The sequence below is a fragment of the Agelaius tricolor genome, unplaced genomic scaffold (genome assembly GCF_023055355.1).
Source record: "Agelaius tricolor isolate 1412-34295 unplaced genomic scaffold, bAgeTri1.0.p SCAF_5, whole genome shotgun sequence".
In the NCBI taxonomy this organism is placed as follows: Eukaryota; Metazoa; Chordata; class Aves; order Passeriformes; family Icteridae; genus Agelaius; species Agelaius tricolor.
The window spans coordinates 15,413,417-15,431,795 of NW_027269265.1; the positions used below are offsets into that span (position 1 = coordinate 15,413,417).

Genomic DNA, 18,379 nt, shown 5'->3' on the forward strand with positions numbered 1-18,379 from the left:
TCCTTGAATCCAGCTGAACTAGATAATTGCATGATTATGAAACATAACTTCACTCACAAAGAAGTAAATATTTAAATTATTTTATTATCTATTGCTTTAGTTTTTAAATCAACATCTTTAGTGCATCTCATTAAAATACAGAAAGCCAAAGAAAGCATGTAAATTATAGATTGATTAAATCTTTTGTTACAGAATATCTCAAACTGGTAGAAAAAATAAAAAAATGACAATGTTTTTGACCTTAATTTCTTAAGATATCTGTGAAAAATATAACATAAAAACTGTGGTGAATATTTCTAAAACATAATTCTTTTTTTTGGTTTGGGGATCTTTATTTTCTTTCACATTAAACCAGTGTCATCAATATGAGTAAATTGTAGTGCAAGAATACCAATAAGGAATAGAAAAAACATTCCATGTCTATCTGCAGACAAGTAATACTTGATATTCACTTTTAAAGTCCTCCTCAAAATCACATAAATCAATGACAAAAGTTTCTTACTCATAACTGTATTTAGTATGTTCCATATTTAGTAACAAGTAGTTGTCTTCATGCCTCTAAACGTATAAGGACTTGGTCTAGGTGAAATACAGATAAATTTATTCTACAAAAGATCATTTCAAACTTCTTGCCAAATCTCAGGGCTAACTCAGGATGAATTGTCAAAGTCCAGCTTTGCAATGACAAATAACTCTGTAGTCAAACATCAAGAGACCATGTTTGTTGTTCATCATGGACCTCAGATCAATAATCTCTGTTTGTTAGTAGGAAAAAATATCTGAGTGCTATTTTGCCAACCACATTTCACTTTGAGAAGTAACCTTGCCTCTTAACTCATTTGAAAGTGGATAGACAAAAATGAAGCTGGTTTAAGAACTGGATGACCAGAAAACATCTTGGTAAGGAACCATCTTCAGACAGGTGTAGGAACCGTACATGTCTTGCCTTGGTTTTCTTTCCATTTTAGCAAAAACCAGGGCATGCCTTTCACTGCAAATGTGCAGCAAATTTGTGTAGTAAATAATGAGCTCAGAAGGATTGCACAACCCCCCACAAAAATGTCAGCATTAAGGTTGTCACAAACCCACTGCAGTCATGGTTTGCTCAGGACAGTGTTTCTTCTTCCAGTCTGCTTCTTTTTTGCTTCTTCTTCCATGGGTTTTTGTTTCTTGGTTGGTTCTCTAGCTGTGAGTGTTGTGACCAAGAAACCTCAGAGTAACCAGGGAAGGACTTTCATCCTAGCTAGTCAAGAGCTGCTGCTGCTGTTGCAGGCAAGAACTGTGATAAGCCACTTCAGTGCAGGGACACTGCTGGAGGCTGGAGCTGGTGTGATGAGCCACATGAGGGACAAAGTGCAAAGGACACCTTCCAATGCAGCCTGCACTGGTGTCTACACACAGATGTGATGCGGGAGTGCTTGCAACCTCAGCCTCAGCACTGCCTGTGCAGACCCTGAGGGAAATCAGGGATGGGATGGATCAAAGCAGTCTTTGTAAAGGCTGAAAGCAGTCTTCTCTTGTAGGTTAACAGCCACAGAAAAAGAATTGCCAACATGGCAGAAACTTTGGAACAGCACACATTGAAATAAGGAGAAAAGAAAAACAAGCAGTGTGGAAATAGCAGTAAACTGTATTTGTTGTCATATTTAGGAACCAGATAGGAAACAAAGGCTAAAAAATGTAAATGAGGAAGTCAGAAACCCAGGCTAACCCATGGTGAAGATAGATTTAACTGTTATCTACAAATTACGTGAATTTCAACAGACATTGGAAGAAAAACAGAGGCAATTTTGAGTAGTGTTAAAGATCATAAAAGAAGGAACAAGCGAAATCAGGAAACTGTATATTGTTGTGGGAGCAAAGAGAGAAATAGTATGCTTGAGGTATAAAAGAAAATTACATATTTCCAACAGCCAGTGGTTAGTGCCAGTGCACAGGTCTGTCATTGCTCCCAGTGTTGTACAGCACCCACTTGAGAGAATCTAAAAGCACATAACAGAAGCAACAGCCTTAAATGTCGTGGGCTGAAAACAAATTACATAATCTGCTGGAAAGACCAACTAATACACTGTTAAATGCACAAATAGGGATGGAACACTTCTCCTCTGAAGAAATGCTGAGAGAATTTGAATTGTTCGGCCCGGAGAAAAGAAGGCTTTGGGGTTACCTAATTGCAGCCTTGCAGTACCTGAAGAGACCCTGAAGGAAAGATGGAGAGGGACTTTTTACAAGGGTCTGGAGTGACACCACAAGGGGGAATGGCTTCAAATGGAAAAAAAGTAGGTTAGATTAGATATTAAGATGGAATTTTTTACTGTGATGGTGGTAAGGCACTGAATTGGTTTGCCCTGAGAAGTTGTGGATGCCCTGGTAGTGTCAATGGCCTGGCTGGATGGGGCCCTGAGAAAACCTGGTGTAGTGGAAAGTGTCCTTGCCCATGGCATGGGTTGGGAACTAGATGATCTTCAAGGTCCCTTCTAACCCAAACCCAAACAATTCTATGGTGTCATGTATTTAATTTTGTTTTCTGATAGTCTAGTAATTGTCACACAATTAGTAATTAACAGATATTCCTGGGAAATACTTTGTGAATTTCTCAATTTTTAAAGAACTTGGTGATTAATTGGAGATGAAAATATGGCTTGTATAGCCACCAGGAACTTGGCAACTAGGAAGGTGCCATGGCAAAGATCCTCACAGCCAGCATCCATCACCTGCTAATCACAATAACCTCTAGGCTCACAAAATCCATGTGATAGATATATGCCTCAAAGCAGTGCTCTCCCACAACCTTCAAAGAGCACTGGTAAACTCAAATACCCCCTGCACACTCCTGGCATATCAGAATGAGTTACCAGCAGCAGAATCACCTATGCTCAGGGACACCTGAGCAGCAACGCAGGGCCCCTCAGGACGCATAAGCTCCTGTGAGCCAACCTGGTGAGGAGGGGACATTGCCAGGGCCATGTAAATGGCTCTGGGAGTGTGTGACCAGGTGTGTCACACTGGATGTGGTGCAGCACTTGGCGTGGGCAGGGCGTGCTGGAAGGCCCTCAGCTCAGGTAAGTGCTGAGTGCTCTTGGTCTCTGCTGTAAAGGTGGGCTCTTACCTCAGAGCCAAAACCGGTGTGCCTACTGAGACAGCCCTGAGAATCCTGGAGCCTCCACCCAGATGGGACTGGTAAGGAAGGAGCAGGTGGTAATGTCAGTGCAGGTGGTAGCTTGCATTGGATGCCCAGATGCTTCCCCTGGAGAAAAGGGACCTGCACAAACCGTGTACAGGCTGATGATGACCTGTTGTAGCATGTAGATGAATTCCAAGACACAGTTAATAGGCTTGAAATATTAGAGGGGCTGAAACAGAGCTAGACAACCTGGCTTCTGGAATGGGGTGGATTTAATTGTAGCACTGGCTACTAGGAGACTGCAAAATGTGAAAGTCAAAACAAAACAAACAAATGCATTTCACTCAAACATTTCCAAGCTTTCTTAATGGAAAGACATAATATTAACTCAATAGTTCTATATATTAGCATCCTGACTTGTGCTCTGTCATTTGAGGAGACAAAAAATATCTGTGGTTATTTGACTCCTGCAAAGGCCTGGAAAAGAGTTGTATTTCTCTTCTTCAATATAACATGGTTTGGTCATTTTTGTTATTTCATCCAGGAAAAAGGGCCGGGAAAGAAATAGGTTTACAAATCAATCAAAAATGGATGGCTCTCTAAGCAAAGCATGATCTAGCTGAGGCTGTTGGCTTTCCAACCCAGTCTTCAGATCTCTCATTACCTCTGAATAGCTGATTTTGACATTGCTTATGAGATTTCTGCAGTTTAAATGCACCTACAAGTGTCTGTTTTGTCTTAACTGAAAAACACATCTTGGACTTTTATCACAATACCTTTAAAGGACCTAAACCACTAGCTGCCTGCATTGAAAAAATATAAAAAGGAAGTAAATCTTCCTCAGAAGATTATTTTATTACAGCCTCCAGGATTGTTTTTACATTCTCATTCAGTTGTCTTATATTGTGTGAAGTGCAAGCAATAAAAGAAAGGGCAGCAAGGACACCTTGGCTAAGGAAGCATCTTGCAAGTGGTGTGAACATGAGATGAGACTCATATGAGAGCTCACGTTACCTGTTACTCAAGGTACAGCTTCCTAAGGGTGGGTTTGGAGTGTGCTAAAGGACATCACCTCTCTGCAAAGGAAGGACTGTGAAAATAGCTGCTCTTGTGAAATGGTGAGAAAACAGAAATATTCTTGGGGCTTCTGTGGAGAAACATGTTATGTCTTGAAGAGGCCTTTCTGACATAAACACCAGAGCTCCATGGGGAGTATGTGTGAGCAAGAGGGGAATTACCAAGACAGCCACATTTTGCTGTGAAAAGCAGGAACTTAAGCTGAGGGGCCTCTTGCAGCTGCCATGACACAGGAAAGGAGGAAAGCAAGGACAGCCTGACAGTACACTTGGGCCAATTAACTCCTCTGCCTGGGCAGAGCACCATGCAATGTAGACTTCGAGTTCTTCTAAGGCTTTAACTTAATTAGCAGATATTAAAGTTTTTGGCATAAATAAGCCAGAAAGTGGTACCAATGGAAAGAGAAAAGAGGAAATTATTGTGGGAGGGAAGATTTAACACTAAAGTTTTCACCTCTATCAGTTAGATGTTTAGTCACAGGGCACAGGCTCAGACCCATGCAAGTGGAACTGCACTGCTGCTTCTCCCGTGCTGGGAGATCAGAGTTTGGCTGGATGTCATATGCTGGCCACCTTCAAAAACTTTAAGTCTTTAAAACTTGGAAACACTCAGAATAATCATTCTGCCCTTGTGTTAACTCTCCACTCCTGTGTTACTTGGTGCTCTCCCTGCACCAAGGCATGTAGCATTTGCAGAGCACTGCAGCAGTTTCTTTCCTGAGACATTTATATCTGTTCTAACTGCCAGCAATTTCTACACCATTATCTGCTCAAAGACTGCTCCCTGCCAGGCTTAGTGAGGTGATGGCTCCCTTTCTCTTTTTTATTTTGTACATCTGGTATAGCAGGGTTAAACCCAGTCTTTAGTTCAGCCTCCAACTCATTCAATACACTGCTATGAATCATAAGTGAAACTCAGACCTATTCCCATCTGAAATTACTCACTTTTTGGCCAGTATAACATGGGGGTTCCTTAAAGAAATACTTCAGTTTCTTTACTAGAAAGAAATTAAGATAAAGAGGAGTCAAAAACCACAGCTGGGGTAAACACACAGTTTTAATTCTTATTTCTCTAAAAGGCGTATTTTATTCTATACTTGTATTGCTGTGCAGATGAAGGCACCACAGATATATATCTTAATTTAATTCAACAGAGCAAAATTAAAAGAGCAAGCTAGTTCAGAGCCAGTAAGAACAGCCAGACATATCTTCTATTTCTATATTTAAAAGCAAAATCTATGTTTATCTAGCTTTTTTTACTGGCATTGATTCTCCAAATGTTCTTCCCTTGGTCCCCCAAGAAGCCCAGCTCCCTTTTCTTTCTAAGGCCCTCCAGTTGGATGTGACATGTCTGCCTTGGATGGAGGTGGAGTTCGGGTTGGGGAAGATGATGAAAGGTCAAGAGAAGTTTAAGGGGAAAATAGCCTCTCTAAATACTTCAGTATTCATGGGGCCTGGCAGCACTGAAAGGGCCACTGAGCTCTAAGTCTCGTAACTCATTTCTGTGGGAAAAATGAGGAATTATTTTTGGCACTCTGTGGATTTTTTGGGTGTTGCAATCTTTCTTTAGAAACTACTTCAAAGACATTAATTAAAACCTCTTTTTTTAACTCTGGTCTTTGAGTTCATAGTCCAAACTAGGATAAAATTAACCTCTGTAAAAAATATTGATGGCTTGCTGTGCAGAGGTGGGAAATTTTCATTATGCTTTCTCACTCAGACATTAATTCCCTTCCTCATTATCTTGTAAATGACAGCCAGCAAATAAAAAGTCCATGTGATTGGGTTTCAATCCCATAAACTAACTGATCACTCCACTGAATAGTACCTCTCAAGAGCTGTAAATTATCTCCTGGAAAGCAGCAGTGCAGTCAAAACCTGACTCCACTGAAGGTAAGCACCAGATCTTTACAAGCAGATCTAGGCAATAGCAGGTGACAAGAACATTTAATTTTCTCCTTTGAGTCTTTTTTCTGAGGCCCGTCTTGGGGGGGGGGGGGGGATAAAGCATCCATGTGGATTATGCTTCACAAAGACCTCCCCATCCCCTTCTGAGATAGATGGAAGAACAGAAGATCCATGGAAGCTTCTCTCAATCAATGCTAAGCAAAGTTCAGCTGAGAAAATGCAATAGTTTCTCTGTAAATGACAGCTCAGAAGTCCCTGGATCATGACAAAGATATATGATGCTGGAGCTGGAAGACACTGAAGATCAGAGAATAGAACTGTTTGAATGTAAAAAATTCTAATAAGGAACACAGTATTACCATGCAGTGGTTAAGTCTGGAAGATGTGGTCCAGAGAGGTGGCAAAATTCCCGTGCTTGGAGACGTGTACCTAAGAAACCTGATGGTTTGTGCAAAGGGCTGGACTAGATGGCCTCTGGAGGTCTCTTCCAGCCTAGATTTTGATTCTAAGATTCTGCTACACAGGCACAAAACCTGTGGGGAAAACACACTGGGACACTTGATGACAATGTTTTCCCAAAAAGTAAAATACTTGATATAGAGAGACAGTTTTAGAAATATGTTTTAACATCTGATTATAATCCCTGAGTTTTAATGTTTCTCTGCTATATTGATTATAAGTTTGCTGCAAGAAACCATTGGACAACACAGTTGGATAGAAGTTGAACAAGGTTTTATTACTAAGTGCATACATGTGTTTTGTTAGAGAAGCACAGAACATCTCCCTTACTTTTTCACTTCAGCCTCTTTCTGGCATTTCCAGTTCCCTGCTCTCCACAAGGTAGGTCTGTTTCCAGTCCCTGGGCTGGGATTCCTCAGATGAAATAATTCCAGGGAGCCACTGCATCAGCAAGCTCCCTTTACACTTTTACTGTCCAACCTCTGTTCCTATGAAATTTCCCTGCTTTCTTTGCAGCATGCTCACAAAACCTCCTAAATTTTGCCGGGAAGCACACTGAGGCTGCTCTAGCCAGGGCTGCTGAATCTTGTCTTCTCACTACTCAGCAGTTGTTATTGATTACAGCTGTAGGTTAAACTGTCTGTAGCAAAAATCACTGATGAAACCTTGGCTCAGAGCTTTGAGTTTGTAAATCCATGTAAGGCATGATGAACATCAACATCATCAAGGAAAAAAAAAGTATAGATCATATTTTTAAAGTATAAAGGAAGATGCTGTAAACTCTAATCCATTCTCATCCTCTGTGCAGACCTAGTGCTGCCTTAAGCAGCCTGTATGCTGTACTCAGAGCTTTTGCACCCTGAAACAATTTTACATGTTGGAGATACTAAGGATTAGGGGCTTGGCTGCACAGATTTTGGTTTCTTGTGTGATCCAAATTTTGCTGTGGTTAAACAACAAGAATACGAAAAGTGTAGCTAGAAAATATCCTCTATCAAATTCAAACTAAAGAAAATGTCAATTTGCTTAACTGAGACCTGTTTTGCATTGTACAGAGAGAAGCAGAGAATGTAGGAGAAGACAACTTCAAATTCCATTACACAATACTAGAAGCAAAGAAGAATTTCAAGGAGTGATCTTTATTTCATATGCATACATGCATCACTAGCCAGCTGTAGAAACAGATAGTGTGCCAGCAGCACACTGTCAGATTAAGTTGGGCTAATTAAACCTTATTACTTTGTTAGGCACGGCTCATTGAACAGCCACTGTGTAACTGCTTACAGAAATTCAGCAGGGCTAGCAGCCCAAGCCAAGTGAAAACATGAGGGGAGAGTTTTCTTTAGTACCAATTACAAAAATCAACATGGTTGTCTCTCTTGAAAGGATAAACACAATACATCAGATCAGAATGACACTGCACACAACCTGTGTTTGTATTAGAACTAAGAGCAAAATTATGTTTCTTTCACAAGTGTGCTAACAAGAAAAATGAAGCAGAGAGACATTTCAGTCCATCCAGAGCCTGTGTTTGCATGTCTTACACTGTTTGTAAAGTCTCTTGTAAGCTAATTGTTACTACTACTACTAAAAAATACATAACTACTAAGGACCAGTAACTCTCTCATGGACAAACTTTCCTAGCAAAATAGAATTTCCAAAGTTAGAGTTTTAAAATTACACTCTTTTAGTAACAACATGGCTCTTGGATAAAAACATGACTTGACCAGCAAATATCAAACACCTTAACATTTATTTCGAGCATCTGCCAAATGTATCCATGAAGTACAGACTGATTATTAGGGCATTTTTTGTTTGGTCCATAAACATGGATTTAAGAAATCTGTTTCCATATTTAAGAAGTTCCCTTTCCACACAACACAGAAAACTGTGTATTTGACACATAAATTCTGGTTCTTCTCAGATTCAATAAATGCAATACATAGAAGGGAAACTTTTAAGAGTTTAATGAATGAAGAGAAAATCTTGAACACATTTAAAAATTATTAAATACAAAATTCGTTATCCTGAAATAATGATTTTAATGTCAGTCAGAAACTGAACTCCTGCTATATTATGTTTGACTGACAGTGAATCATAGATCTGTGCTCCTCCTGGACAATTCGACAACACCATTCATCATCTGTAGCTTATATTATCATCATTTGAAATGGATATGTTTACATCTCAAATTATGCAAATTAATAAAGACTCATTAAAGCAAGAAGTTCCTAACATTAATCTCCATCTACAGTATAAATGAGCACATGGGTTCTGTTAAATGGGATAACAGAGCTCAGAAAAATATTTGTGGGAAAACAAATGCAGGAAAGGTTGTTCTGTGAACCATGACAAAACAGTGTGGCTTACCTTCCATGCATCCCTCTTCCTTCCCTGCTGACTGGAAGACCAGGGTTGGGCAGACCTTTCAGTCTTGTTGCAAGAATAGCAATTAATGGGAAAATCTGACTGCAGCCATGTATGCCTTCAAGACATACTTTAGGTTAGTTCTTCAACCTAACACTGACTACTGCCCCAGAGCCACCACCCCTCAGGCACTGCATCCTCTCAGCTGGAATCTGGTACCAGGGTAAGCAATGGCGAATTTTGGTATTGCAAGTGCTGTCTTAGTGGACAGTACATGAAGACAGACTTGGGCCAGCCAACAGAGAAAGTTTCACATCTACACCAGATGTGTATTCTGTCAGGTGGATGTTACAGATCTGGAGTGGGGTGGCTGTGGCTGCTCTGCAGATACTTTGTCCAGGTCCTTCCTCAGCCAAGGTTCACATTTTGCTGCTTTGAGACAGTGCCATTACTTTTCCTTCAGAGTGCCCAGAATTACAGGAGAGTTTTCTAACAGCCTGAGAAAATGTTTCTATAGAGTCATGGTCTGCATTGCATTCAGCAGGGCATGGTTGGGGCTGCAGACAACATGCTGAGTATTTGCTGATGAAAGGAGCTAGGTAGAGTTTAAAAGAAGTATTTTGAATAAAATAATAGGAATAGAGACACATTTTCAAGGAACTAAGGTGTAAAACAAAGCAGCAGTGTAGGCATGCTTTATGCATTACTGTCTCCAGAAGCAGGCCCTGGGGTGGAACAGCTGCTGGCTTGGAGAACCTCTTCTGACCTTCCCAGTAGAATGATGAACCTCTTCTTCCAGCCACCTCATGACAACAAGGATAGCTGAAGCAAAGAGAAGCAGATTTTGAAAGAGTTTCAAAAATCAATCCATGCTGACTTTCAACAAGAGGGATGAATGTCAACATATACAACAATACAGATGAATGTCTGAACAGCAAAAATTTGTGTTTGTGTCTCTGACACAGTTTTCTCACTGCATTGAGGCATGTTTTGGTTCACCTCAGGGTCATAGAGGGAATCCAGAATCAGCCCCAATGCTTGCAATATAATTCTTTATAGCACTGTCTCTTTCCTGCTACCTTCTGCTTCAGCTGGCCCTGCAGCTGCACAGTGGAGTCCACTGCCCAGGGTTCTTCTTCTGTTGTGACCAAACCAAGGCTCAAATAAAGCCTCTGAATGTAGGACAGTTTCTGAACTGCTGCCACGTTCATTTGTGGGGGAAAAAAACCCCAAGTTACGTGTTGATTACCTCTTCTGATCTCCTTTTCTTAGTATCATGTTGAAGCAGGGACCCAAGCTGCATGATCAAAAATCTAAAGCCCCAGTGCAGGCCATAACCCACTTCAGGAGATGCCTTAGCACTCGTGTCACTAGCTGGCAATAAGCTAGGGAGGTGTATCTGGTAGTTCAGCTGCTCCTGGACATGGACCTCTCCTCTTCAGAGTTTGCAGATGGCTATTATGCATGTTTGGAGACAGCAAACATGGAAGCCAGCTGGCCCAGCGAGCACTGACTTCTACCTTCTCTGCATGGCTACATCAGCATTTATCTGTGTCCTCAGACAGTTGGAGTTTTTTTGTCCATGCAATGTTTAACAGAACTGTAAATATTCAACACTGCTCACCTCTATGACTAAAGAAGTTCCCAGAACCACCAACAGCCTTTCTTGGAGCACCATGAGCTCCTCTATTGTTTTCCCTGAAAGGTTGCACTTGTGCCATCAGGCATTCTGGCTTATACATTCATTCAATTTAAATGCAGAGTGTTTGTGGCTGACAAAAAACAGACAACAGGCTATTCCATCAAGCCTCACCTGACCTTCACAAGTGCTCTAAGGGACAGCAGTAAGTGGTACTCTAATAAGAAAAAATACAAATTCAAAAATCAAAATACTTAACAGCAAACTGGCTGTATCTAAGGCAAACATGCAGAATTAAGCTATATTCTGAAATTAAAAAAAAAAAAAAAGGGAAAATGAAAAAAAGGGTTGAGTCTGTAAATACCATGCAGGGAACCTATCTGCATGACCAAGGCCATGGGTCCCAGCAGGTAAAGAACAACCTCTGAAAGCAGCACAGCTGGGAACTGCTGTGCTTACACAGTAGAACCAAGAGCTCCTTGGTTCTACTGTATCAAGGGGATTGTGCTGCTCCTTGCTGAACAAGTCCTGCAAAGTGTAGCAGAGGCTTAGAGGGACTAAGCAGGCATTCTCCTGGCTGGCTGATCAAACCATGCATCTGAACAGCTCATCCATTGGTGAATGGTGGTAAACCTGCTTCACAGCACTTATCTTCATCGTCCTTTGGAAGATTCCTGGGAAATACATCTTCATAAGAAGGGTGAGACTCACAGTTTGATACTGCCTTGATTTATTACTGGTTAATATTTCTGGGTTACTCTCTTCCATCATTTGCTATTGTTTGGTATATTTGAGACTAGGTTGCTGCTCATATACATTACAGCAGTTGTATTTTTCCAGTATTGTCTTTGGGCACTTGCAGTGATGGTACATATTTTATACAGCTTTTTCAAGTGCTGAAGTCTACATTAAGTACTTTTCAGATCTTGATAGGCTAGGAGGTCCTTAACAGAGATACAGAAAGAATCATTTGATTGTGAGGAGACCATTACAAGACTGAACGAGGTGCCCTCTTTATTTACAAGGCAAACAGGATTCATTGGCTTCTGAGTAGCAACCAGTGGGGTTTCTTCTGTGTAGAAATAAAAAATGAGATGTTGACACATAAGTGGATTCCAGTAAGTTGGGTAGCATGAGAGAGGACAAGTGGTCCTCCTTGTAGCTCCCTCACCCTGGCCTTCAGAGCTTAGTGCTGGACAAAATTGTATCTCCAGATGAATGGTTATATTCATCTCAGGTAGCACACAGGGCAGAGTGCTGTACTCTTGACACCAAAATATAATTTCCAACAAATATTTACTTAGGAGTTGCATACCCTTTGGGATGTAACACTGTACTCTACTGACCAGCCTGGGCCCAGTGGTCTTTGCTCTGTTTGGAGTGAAGAGATGTGGACATATGCACACAAGGTCCAAGAACACTGGCTTCATCAGCATTCAGCTTTGTGGTTCCAGATAGTATGTATCTGAAGCCATGTAATGTTTAACAGAGGAAAACAGCAGTACAAGTAAAGCAGCAAGAACCAGCACAGCCCATTGAGAGCACGAGCCCTCTGAATGTAAAGTAAGTACCCAGCTATCTTTACTTAATGACTTTGACCCAGCTGTATGGTATTTAGCTAAGTGAGTCATAAAGCACATCTGCTTTCAAGGGTGAAATCTAGTTTCTAAGTACTCAAATGACAGCTGAACTTAATTTCAAGAAATACTGAATAGCAATTTCTGGGGATTCATTATAGCAGTTCCACAGAGTATAACTGCTCTGAATATTTATGCCAAATAGCTCAAAAACATCTAGAAAAAATATGCTTCGATAACAGAAGTATTCTGACTTCTCAACTGTCAATTTTATTTATCATTACTAATTCCCCCTAAAGCTTACAATCAGATAACCAAAACTGAAGTGAATGAGTAAGTGTCTTGCTTACACTAAGATGACTCAGAATTCACAAAGTGATTTTGCTATACCAATGTCCTCTGTAAATTCCAACTTACCCAGATCACACACAGCAAAGCTGCAGAAAGACAAGCTGGCTCCTTTTCACCCAAACCTTGGTGGTCAGTGTGCTGTCTCAGGGCTGGGGGAGAATCCCAGTAAACATCTCATCTGTTCTGCTGAACCCATGTCTTTGAGTGCCTTTACCAGCAGCTTACCCTGCTGGGGTGTAAGCAGGTGGCTTGTGATCTTCTACCTGAAACTGATCTGTTTCAAGCATGGCATTAGGAGAAGGCTATTTGGAGCTTTTCTAGTCACTAGTGCCATATTTTTAGTGGGAATAGCTCTTCCTTGTTTTCTGACAGGTTAACCATCTTAGACACCACAAATCAACCCAGCATGTTCTTGGTTGAACTGGTAAAAGAGAAAGCAGTAAACAAACAAAGACAAAAAGTGATCACACAAAAAGCTAAATACCACTACAAATGTCCAAGATGCCCTGATCCAGTCTTGCTGCTGAGCACTACTCTGGCCTTAGGCATATTTACCTTACAAAAGGATACTTTCCTGCTGATCTGAAGCTTGAAAAGACCAGAGAAGCCAAGTCCATACTAATGGTCTCACCTTCCCATAGCCAGATGTGGGATACATACAAGAAGGAACCCATCTGGAAGACAGGTGACACATGAGTGGTCATTTAAAATAGACAAACATATTCTAATTTAATCAGGTATTGAAGCAGAAAAATTTTACCAGCTCTTATGATTAGCCACTTTGTATGGTAAAATGAGTCAGGAATGAGAAAAAATAGCATTTCTGAATTTTGCAATCTCATATTGTTTTCCTTTGATATAGCAGTGTAGCACTGTTTTTTTTAACATAAAACTCATTCAAACCCTAATAGCATAATAGTCCTTGGAGGTCTTTGGAAATAAGCACAAAATAATTAATCAGAAGGTTTCTAATATGTTGCTTTGTCATAAAAAAAAAAAAAAAAAAAAAGGCACCTTTTTTCACTTCCTCCCTTGGACTCTTATTTTTCTTTAATACTCACATGTTTCTTTCCCACTAACAAGGAAATTTTGTAGCTAAAGTAGAACTGAAATAGGCAGAAATGAATAGGAATTACGGGTAAATTCAAAGCACAAGGATTTAAAAAACTCTTCCATAGCAAAGGAGGAGATCAGGACATAACAATGATTTCCACTTGAAGGCAGTAGCAGACAGAAATAAAAGATGAGGTGCTGATACAGCCAACCTCCAGCATCCAAGACCTTTTGTTCTTTGTCCACGCAGTATCTGTGAAGAATGATGAAGGCCATGCTCCCACTGTGCTTGCTGGTGGCCATGCTTCACCTCAGTGCCCACAGTCTGACCCAGACTGATCACCACACTGACCAGCCTGAGGCAACTGACCCCCAGGAGCTGTATTTTCTTGAGGTAGATCCTCTTGAGTCCTGCCAAAGGATAATCCCAAGCAATACAGAATTTGCCTTCCAGTTTTACAGGCAAGCAACCACTCAAGAGCCTGACAAGAACATTTTCTTTTCCCCAGTCAGCATCTCTGCTGCCCTTGCCCTTGTGGCCCTGGGCTCCCGCGGCAGCAGCCAGGCTCAGCTGCTGGAGGGACTGGCCTTTAACCTCACCACCATCCAGAAGGAGGAGATACACCACGGCTTTGGCCAGCTCCTCCGCCTGCTGAGCCGCCCTGGCAGCCAGGTGCAGCTGAGCATGGGCAGCACCCTGTTCATGGACAAACACCTCAAGCCAATGAAAACCTTTCTGAGGGACATCAAAAAACTGTACAGAGGAAAAGCTGTCTCCAGCAGCTTCCAGAATTCCACTCAAGCTAAAAAAGAGATCAATGATTATGTAAAGAATAAAACCCGTGGGAATATAAACCAAATACTTGAGGACCTTGATCCAAACACTCTGATGGTAATTGTTAACTACATTTATTTCAAAGGTAAGTTACATAGATGCTATTTACTGCATCTGTTTTGTGCTGTTTCACCTGATGTAAAACAAATACACCAAGTTATTTCCGGATAATTTTTAAATGAATGCGTTTAGATGAGACTATTATAAAAAAAAGTGCAAGTTTTCCACTCTGAAACCACTTCCACAGCTAAATTTTTCTAGCATATATTTAGACTTCTAAGCATAAAAGTTCATTTACTTGCAATATTCAGGTTCAGGGAATTGCCAGAGCACAACAGATTTGTGCATTGTTAAATTATCCTGTCAGACTTCATCTACTTATTATTTTAAAAATCAAAATGTTTTCACATTTTATGTGTGAAGTAGAAAACTAAAATCTGAAGATGATGCTTTAAAAAAATTGCCAAAATCTTTAATTTACTTACAGTCCATGACTATTACTTGGGTAGGTACCTCTGGAGTTGGAGTCCAAATGTTCTACCCCTTGTCATCATATTTCACACATCCCAAGAGGTATTTGAATGTATTGCTTTGGAAATTATTAACTTCTTCTAGGGCGTTCATTTGTAGCAGCATACAGGACATACACGGAATTTCCCGCCCAGAAAGGAATATTTGGAAATTATGAACTTTTAGCAAAATAAAAAAATATTTTATTTCATATACTTTATAAATTTGGGTGACCTAATCTCAGGTTTCCTAGTCTGAGCACCGTATCACAATAAAGCTTTTTCCTGGAGGGCAAGGGAGAAGGCTTAAACTTATAAAGTAACCAGAATATTGTGGAGTTTACATTCCATTATTTATTTTTTAAATTAGGCTATTTCTATTCAACATTTAGAAAAAAAAAAAGCCAAAAAAAATACATAGAGAATGGCAAGCTTTAGTCCCAGTCTATTTGTTTAGTGAATGACATTTTTATTACACAATAAAATATCATAGAAAATTCAGCTGAATAAACATACAGAGCAAAAGGTTTTGAAGAGTAGAGACCTTGAGGCCCTATTCCATCTACCGTACTGCAGTCATGCTCAGGTCCAAAAGTTTGTGTTTCTCTAGCATGTGAGCTTTTCCTTAGTGCTACAAGATGAAAAACATACAAAAAACTATGTAAGGAGCATAACATGCTGCCTTTCAAAAGTTAGACATCTGCTGTGAAACTTGCTTTACAAGCAATATTTGAAAACAGCAAATCCCTGGATTCTGGTTAGTTTTCATTTGCTTTAAATAAAACATAAGGTAATATGATGAAGTTACTTCATTTAATTTATCTGACTTAGAAAGATTGTGTACGAGTCCATACAAAATTTAACCTGTGGTATTTAATTGTTACAGAGAATAAGATATTTAATAAACTTTGAATACTTTTTACCTCCAAGTGTAAATATTCAGATATGGTTTTATTTATTGTACATTAATCTGGACAATATTAATATATCCTCACTGAAATAAGTATTCAACTCCATTCTTTCTCTTTTGTTTTTAAGCTTACTGGGAAAATCCCTTCAATATTAAGGGGACACACAAGGACTTTTTCCATGTGAATGCAAAGACCTCAGTGGAAGTGGACATGATGATTCGGGATGGATTTTATAAAGCATACTCTGACAGGAAGCTGTCCTGCGAGGTGGTGCAGATTCCCTACAAGGGAGATGTTACAGCATTCTTTATCCTGCCCAATAAAGGAAAATTGAAACAGTTGGAACGTGCCCTGACAAAAAATACTGTTTCTAAATGGGAAAGATCTCTTCAAAGATGGTAAATATAGAATTTTGATTTGATGATTCGAGGTAGTCTGAACCCAAAGTCTGAATGCTATGGTCAGGTTTTACAGTTACTATCTTCTATTTTTGATGGGAGGTTTAAACAAAAGAAGAAGTACAAAGGATCAGACCAAATGATTTGATATTTTCAGCAAAAATTAGAATCAGCATTGCTTTGTGATGAGAGATCTCTGAGGTGGGAAATTTAATTCTTTTTCTCCTGTACATTTTTCAGTTGATGCTAAGTATCACCATTTCCCTTGTCTCAGGCAAAATATTTTGAGAGGTAATAGTGTGACATAGCAGTCAGATCCCTCAGAGAGAATGGGCCGTGAATTCCAAAAGCAGAACCTTCAAGGTTAGAAAAAGAAATCAAACTTTGTCCCAAAAATGCTGGCAGCACTACTTTTTACTGTCTCCTAAAGTGATTGTGTTGCAGAATCATAAAAGAAATATGAACTGAGGTCTTTCTCCTTCCATACTTTTCTATCCTCCAGACCAGCATCTTCCTAGCTTCTTTTTCTTGCCATGTTTCATAGCTGAAAAGACTGTCATTCTAGCACAGAAGAACCACTATCAAGTTAGGAATCTTCAGTCCAAGGCATGATCTGACTGCAATAACTACTATAATTTACTTCTGGATTGACAGGAGGATGGAACTGCATATTCCAAAACTATCAATTTCAGGCACCTATGACTTAAAGAGGATCTTAATGAATCTGGGTGTAACTGATGTGTTTTCTAATCGGGCTGATCTGTCTGGAATCACAGGAAACCCTGATGTGAAGGTTTCAAAAGTAAGTTTATCAGCAGAACAACTGTCTATGGTTTCCTTAACATCCAATTACCCTAAGTTCACCTGTGAAATTTTACTTATTGCCAGGGCTGGCTGATACTCTGAAATAGAACATTTAGCTGATAAAGTCCTTTTAAACTCCCTCAAACTTCTCCAAGATCTGGAGATAGGGATATTTTCTTTCATCTGACAAGCAAAGGTGGAGGGTAGATGGAGGGGTGGGTTTAGCATTTATCCAGGAAACTAAACATGGTATATTTTCTCCATGTAAAAGAAGAGCCTATGGGTAAATAGGGGTTGTGAAGGTCTTGCATGAGCATATCAACAGAAAAAGTGGCCTTTTTCTAACATGCATTCTACAATTTTAAAGGATTTAGAAATTGCTGTTACTATTGAAGGCTCTGTTGAGTGCTAAAAACATAAAATGGACCAGACTTGAGGAAAGCATCCCATTTACTGAAAATAATGTGAAGATAAAAACTAGCATTTTTACAGCCATTCTGAAAACATCACTTACAACTTTCTAGCATTTTGGGGCTAGTAAAAGAAAAAAATTTAAAATGCCAAACAATAACAAAAGATTTGGTAGCAAGGTTGAATTCCTGGCTAAACTGTGTGCAAGTGCTGTTAGGAATACTTACAGAGCAGTTCTGGAACCCTATTTCCTTTCCCTTTGAAACTGACATTCCCTGTGAGTTTGCTTTGTTATTTTACTTTCAATTAATTCCACAAGGTGTGCAGTTGCTAAGGTCTGCATTGATGCACTTGTGGTGAGGAACACTGAATGTGTAAATATTTGCTTATTGAGACAACATTGCTAAAAACTACACAATGGGCTGTAGTGCCCTTCTTCCTGGTTCCTGGCATACCAGCAATTTTTGTGAAAGGCAGTAGTTGAATTAACTTTGTATTAATTTGAATAATTTCCCACCACACCTTCCATATACATTAATTCTTGCTGTATTTTATTGTAGGCTACTCACAAGGCCCTGCTGAAGATCCATGAGAATGGCACAGAGGCTGCAGCAGCCAGCAGCATAGATTTTCTTCCTCATTCTGCTCCTCCCATTGTTAAATTCAATCATCCATTCTTGTTGTTGATTGTTGATCACTATACTCAGAGCATCCTCTTCATGGGAAAAATTGTAAACCCAACTGAAAAATGACTGGTCAGTGGCTGGTCTTATTGTTTTGAATTGCATTTTATGGAGTTATTGTCCATTGTGATTAAAATTATATCCAAACAGTTATTAACAAATTTCTTTTTCCAAAGAAATCAGAAAAGAGTGCAGTCATTCTTAGAAACATTCTTTTTGCTTCGTCCTTCCATAGAAAATAACCAGTGAGATATACTTATTAGTGAATTGTGAA

The 18,379-nt window shown here is 39.7% G+C and overlaps 1 protein-coding gene across 1 annotated transcript; it reads left to right on the top strand.

Moving 5' to 3' along the window:
• The first annotated feature begins 13,816 nt into the window (after positions 1–13,816).
• Positions 13,817–18,174, top strand: LOC139590670 (alpha-1-antitrypsin-like). Its single transcript, XM_071428408.1, has 4 exons — positions 13,817–14,474; positions 15,937–16,207; positions 16,862–17,009; positions 17,983–18,174. Exons 1-4 carry the CDS (start codon positions 13,817–13,819, stop codon positions 18,172–18,174), a joined length of 1,269 nt encoding a protein of 422 aa, XP_071284509.1.
• The last annotated feature ends 205 nt before the right edge of the window (positions 18,175–18,379 follow it).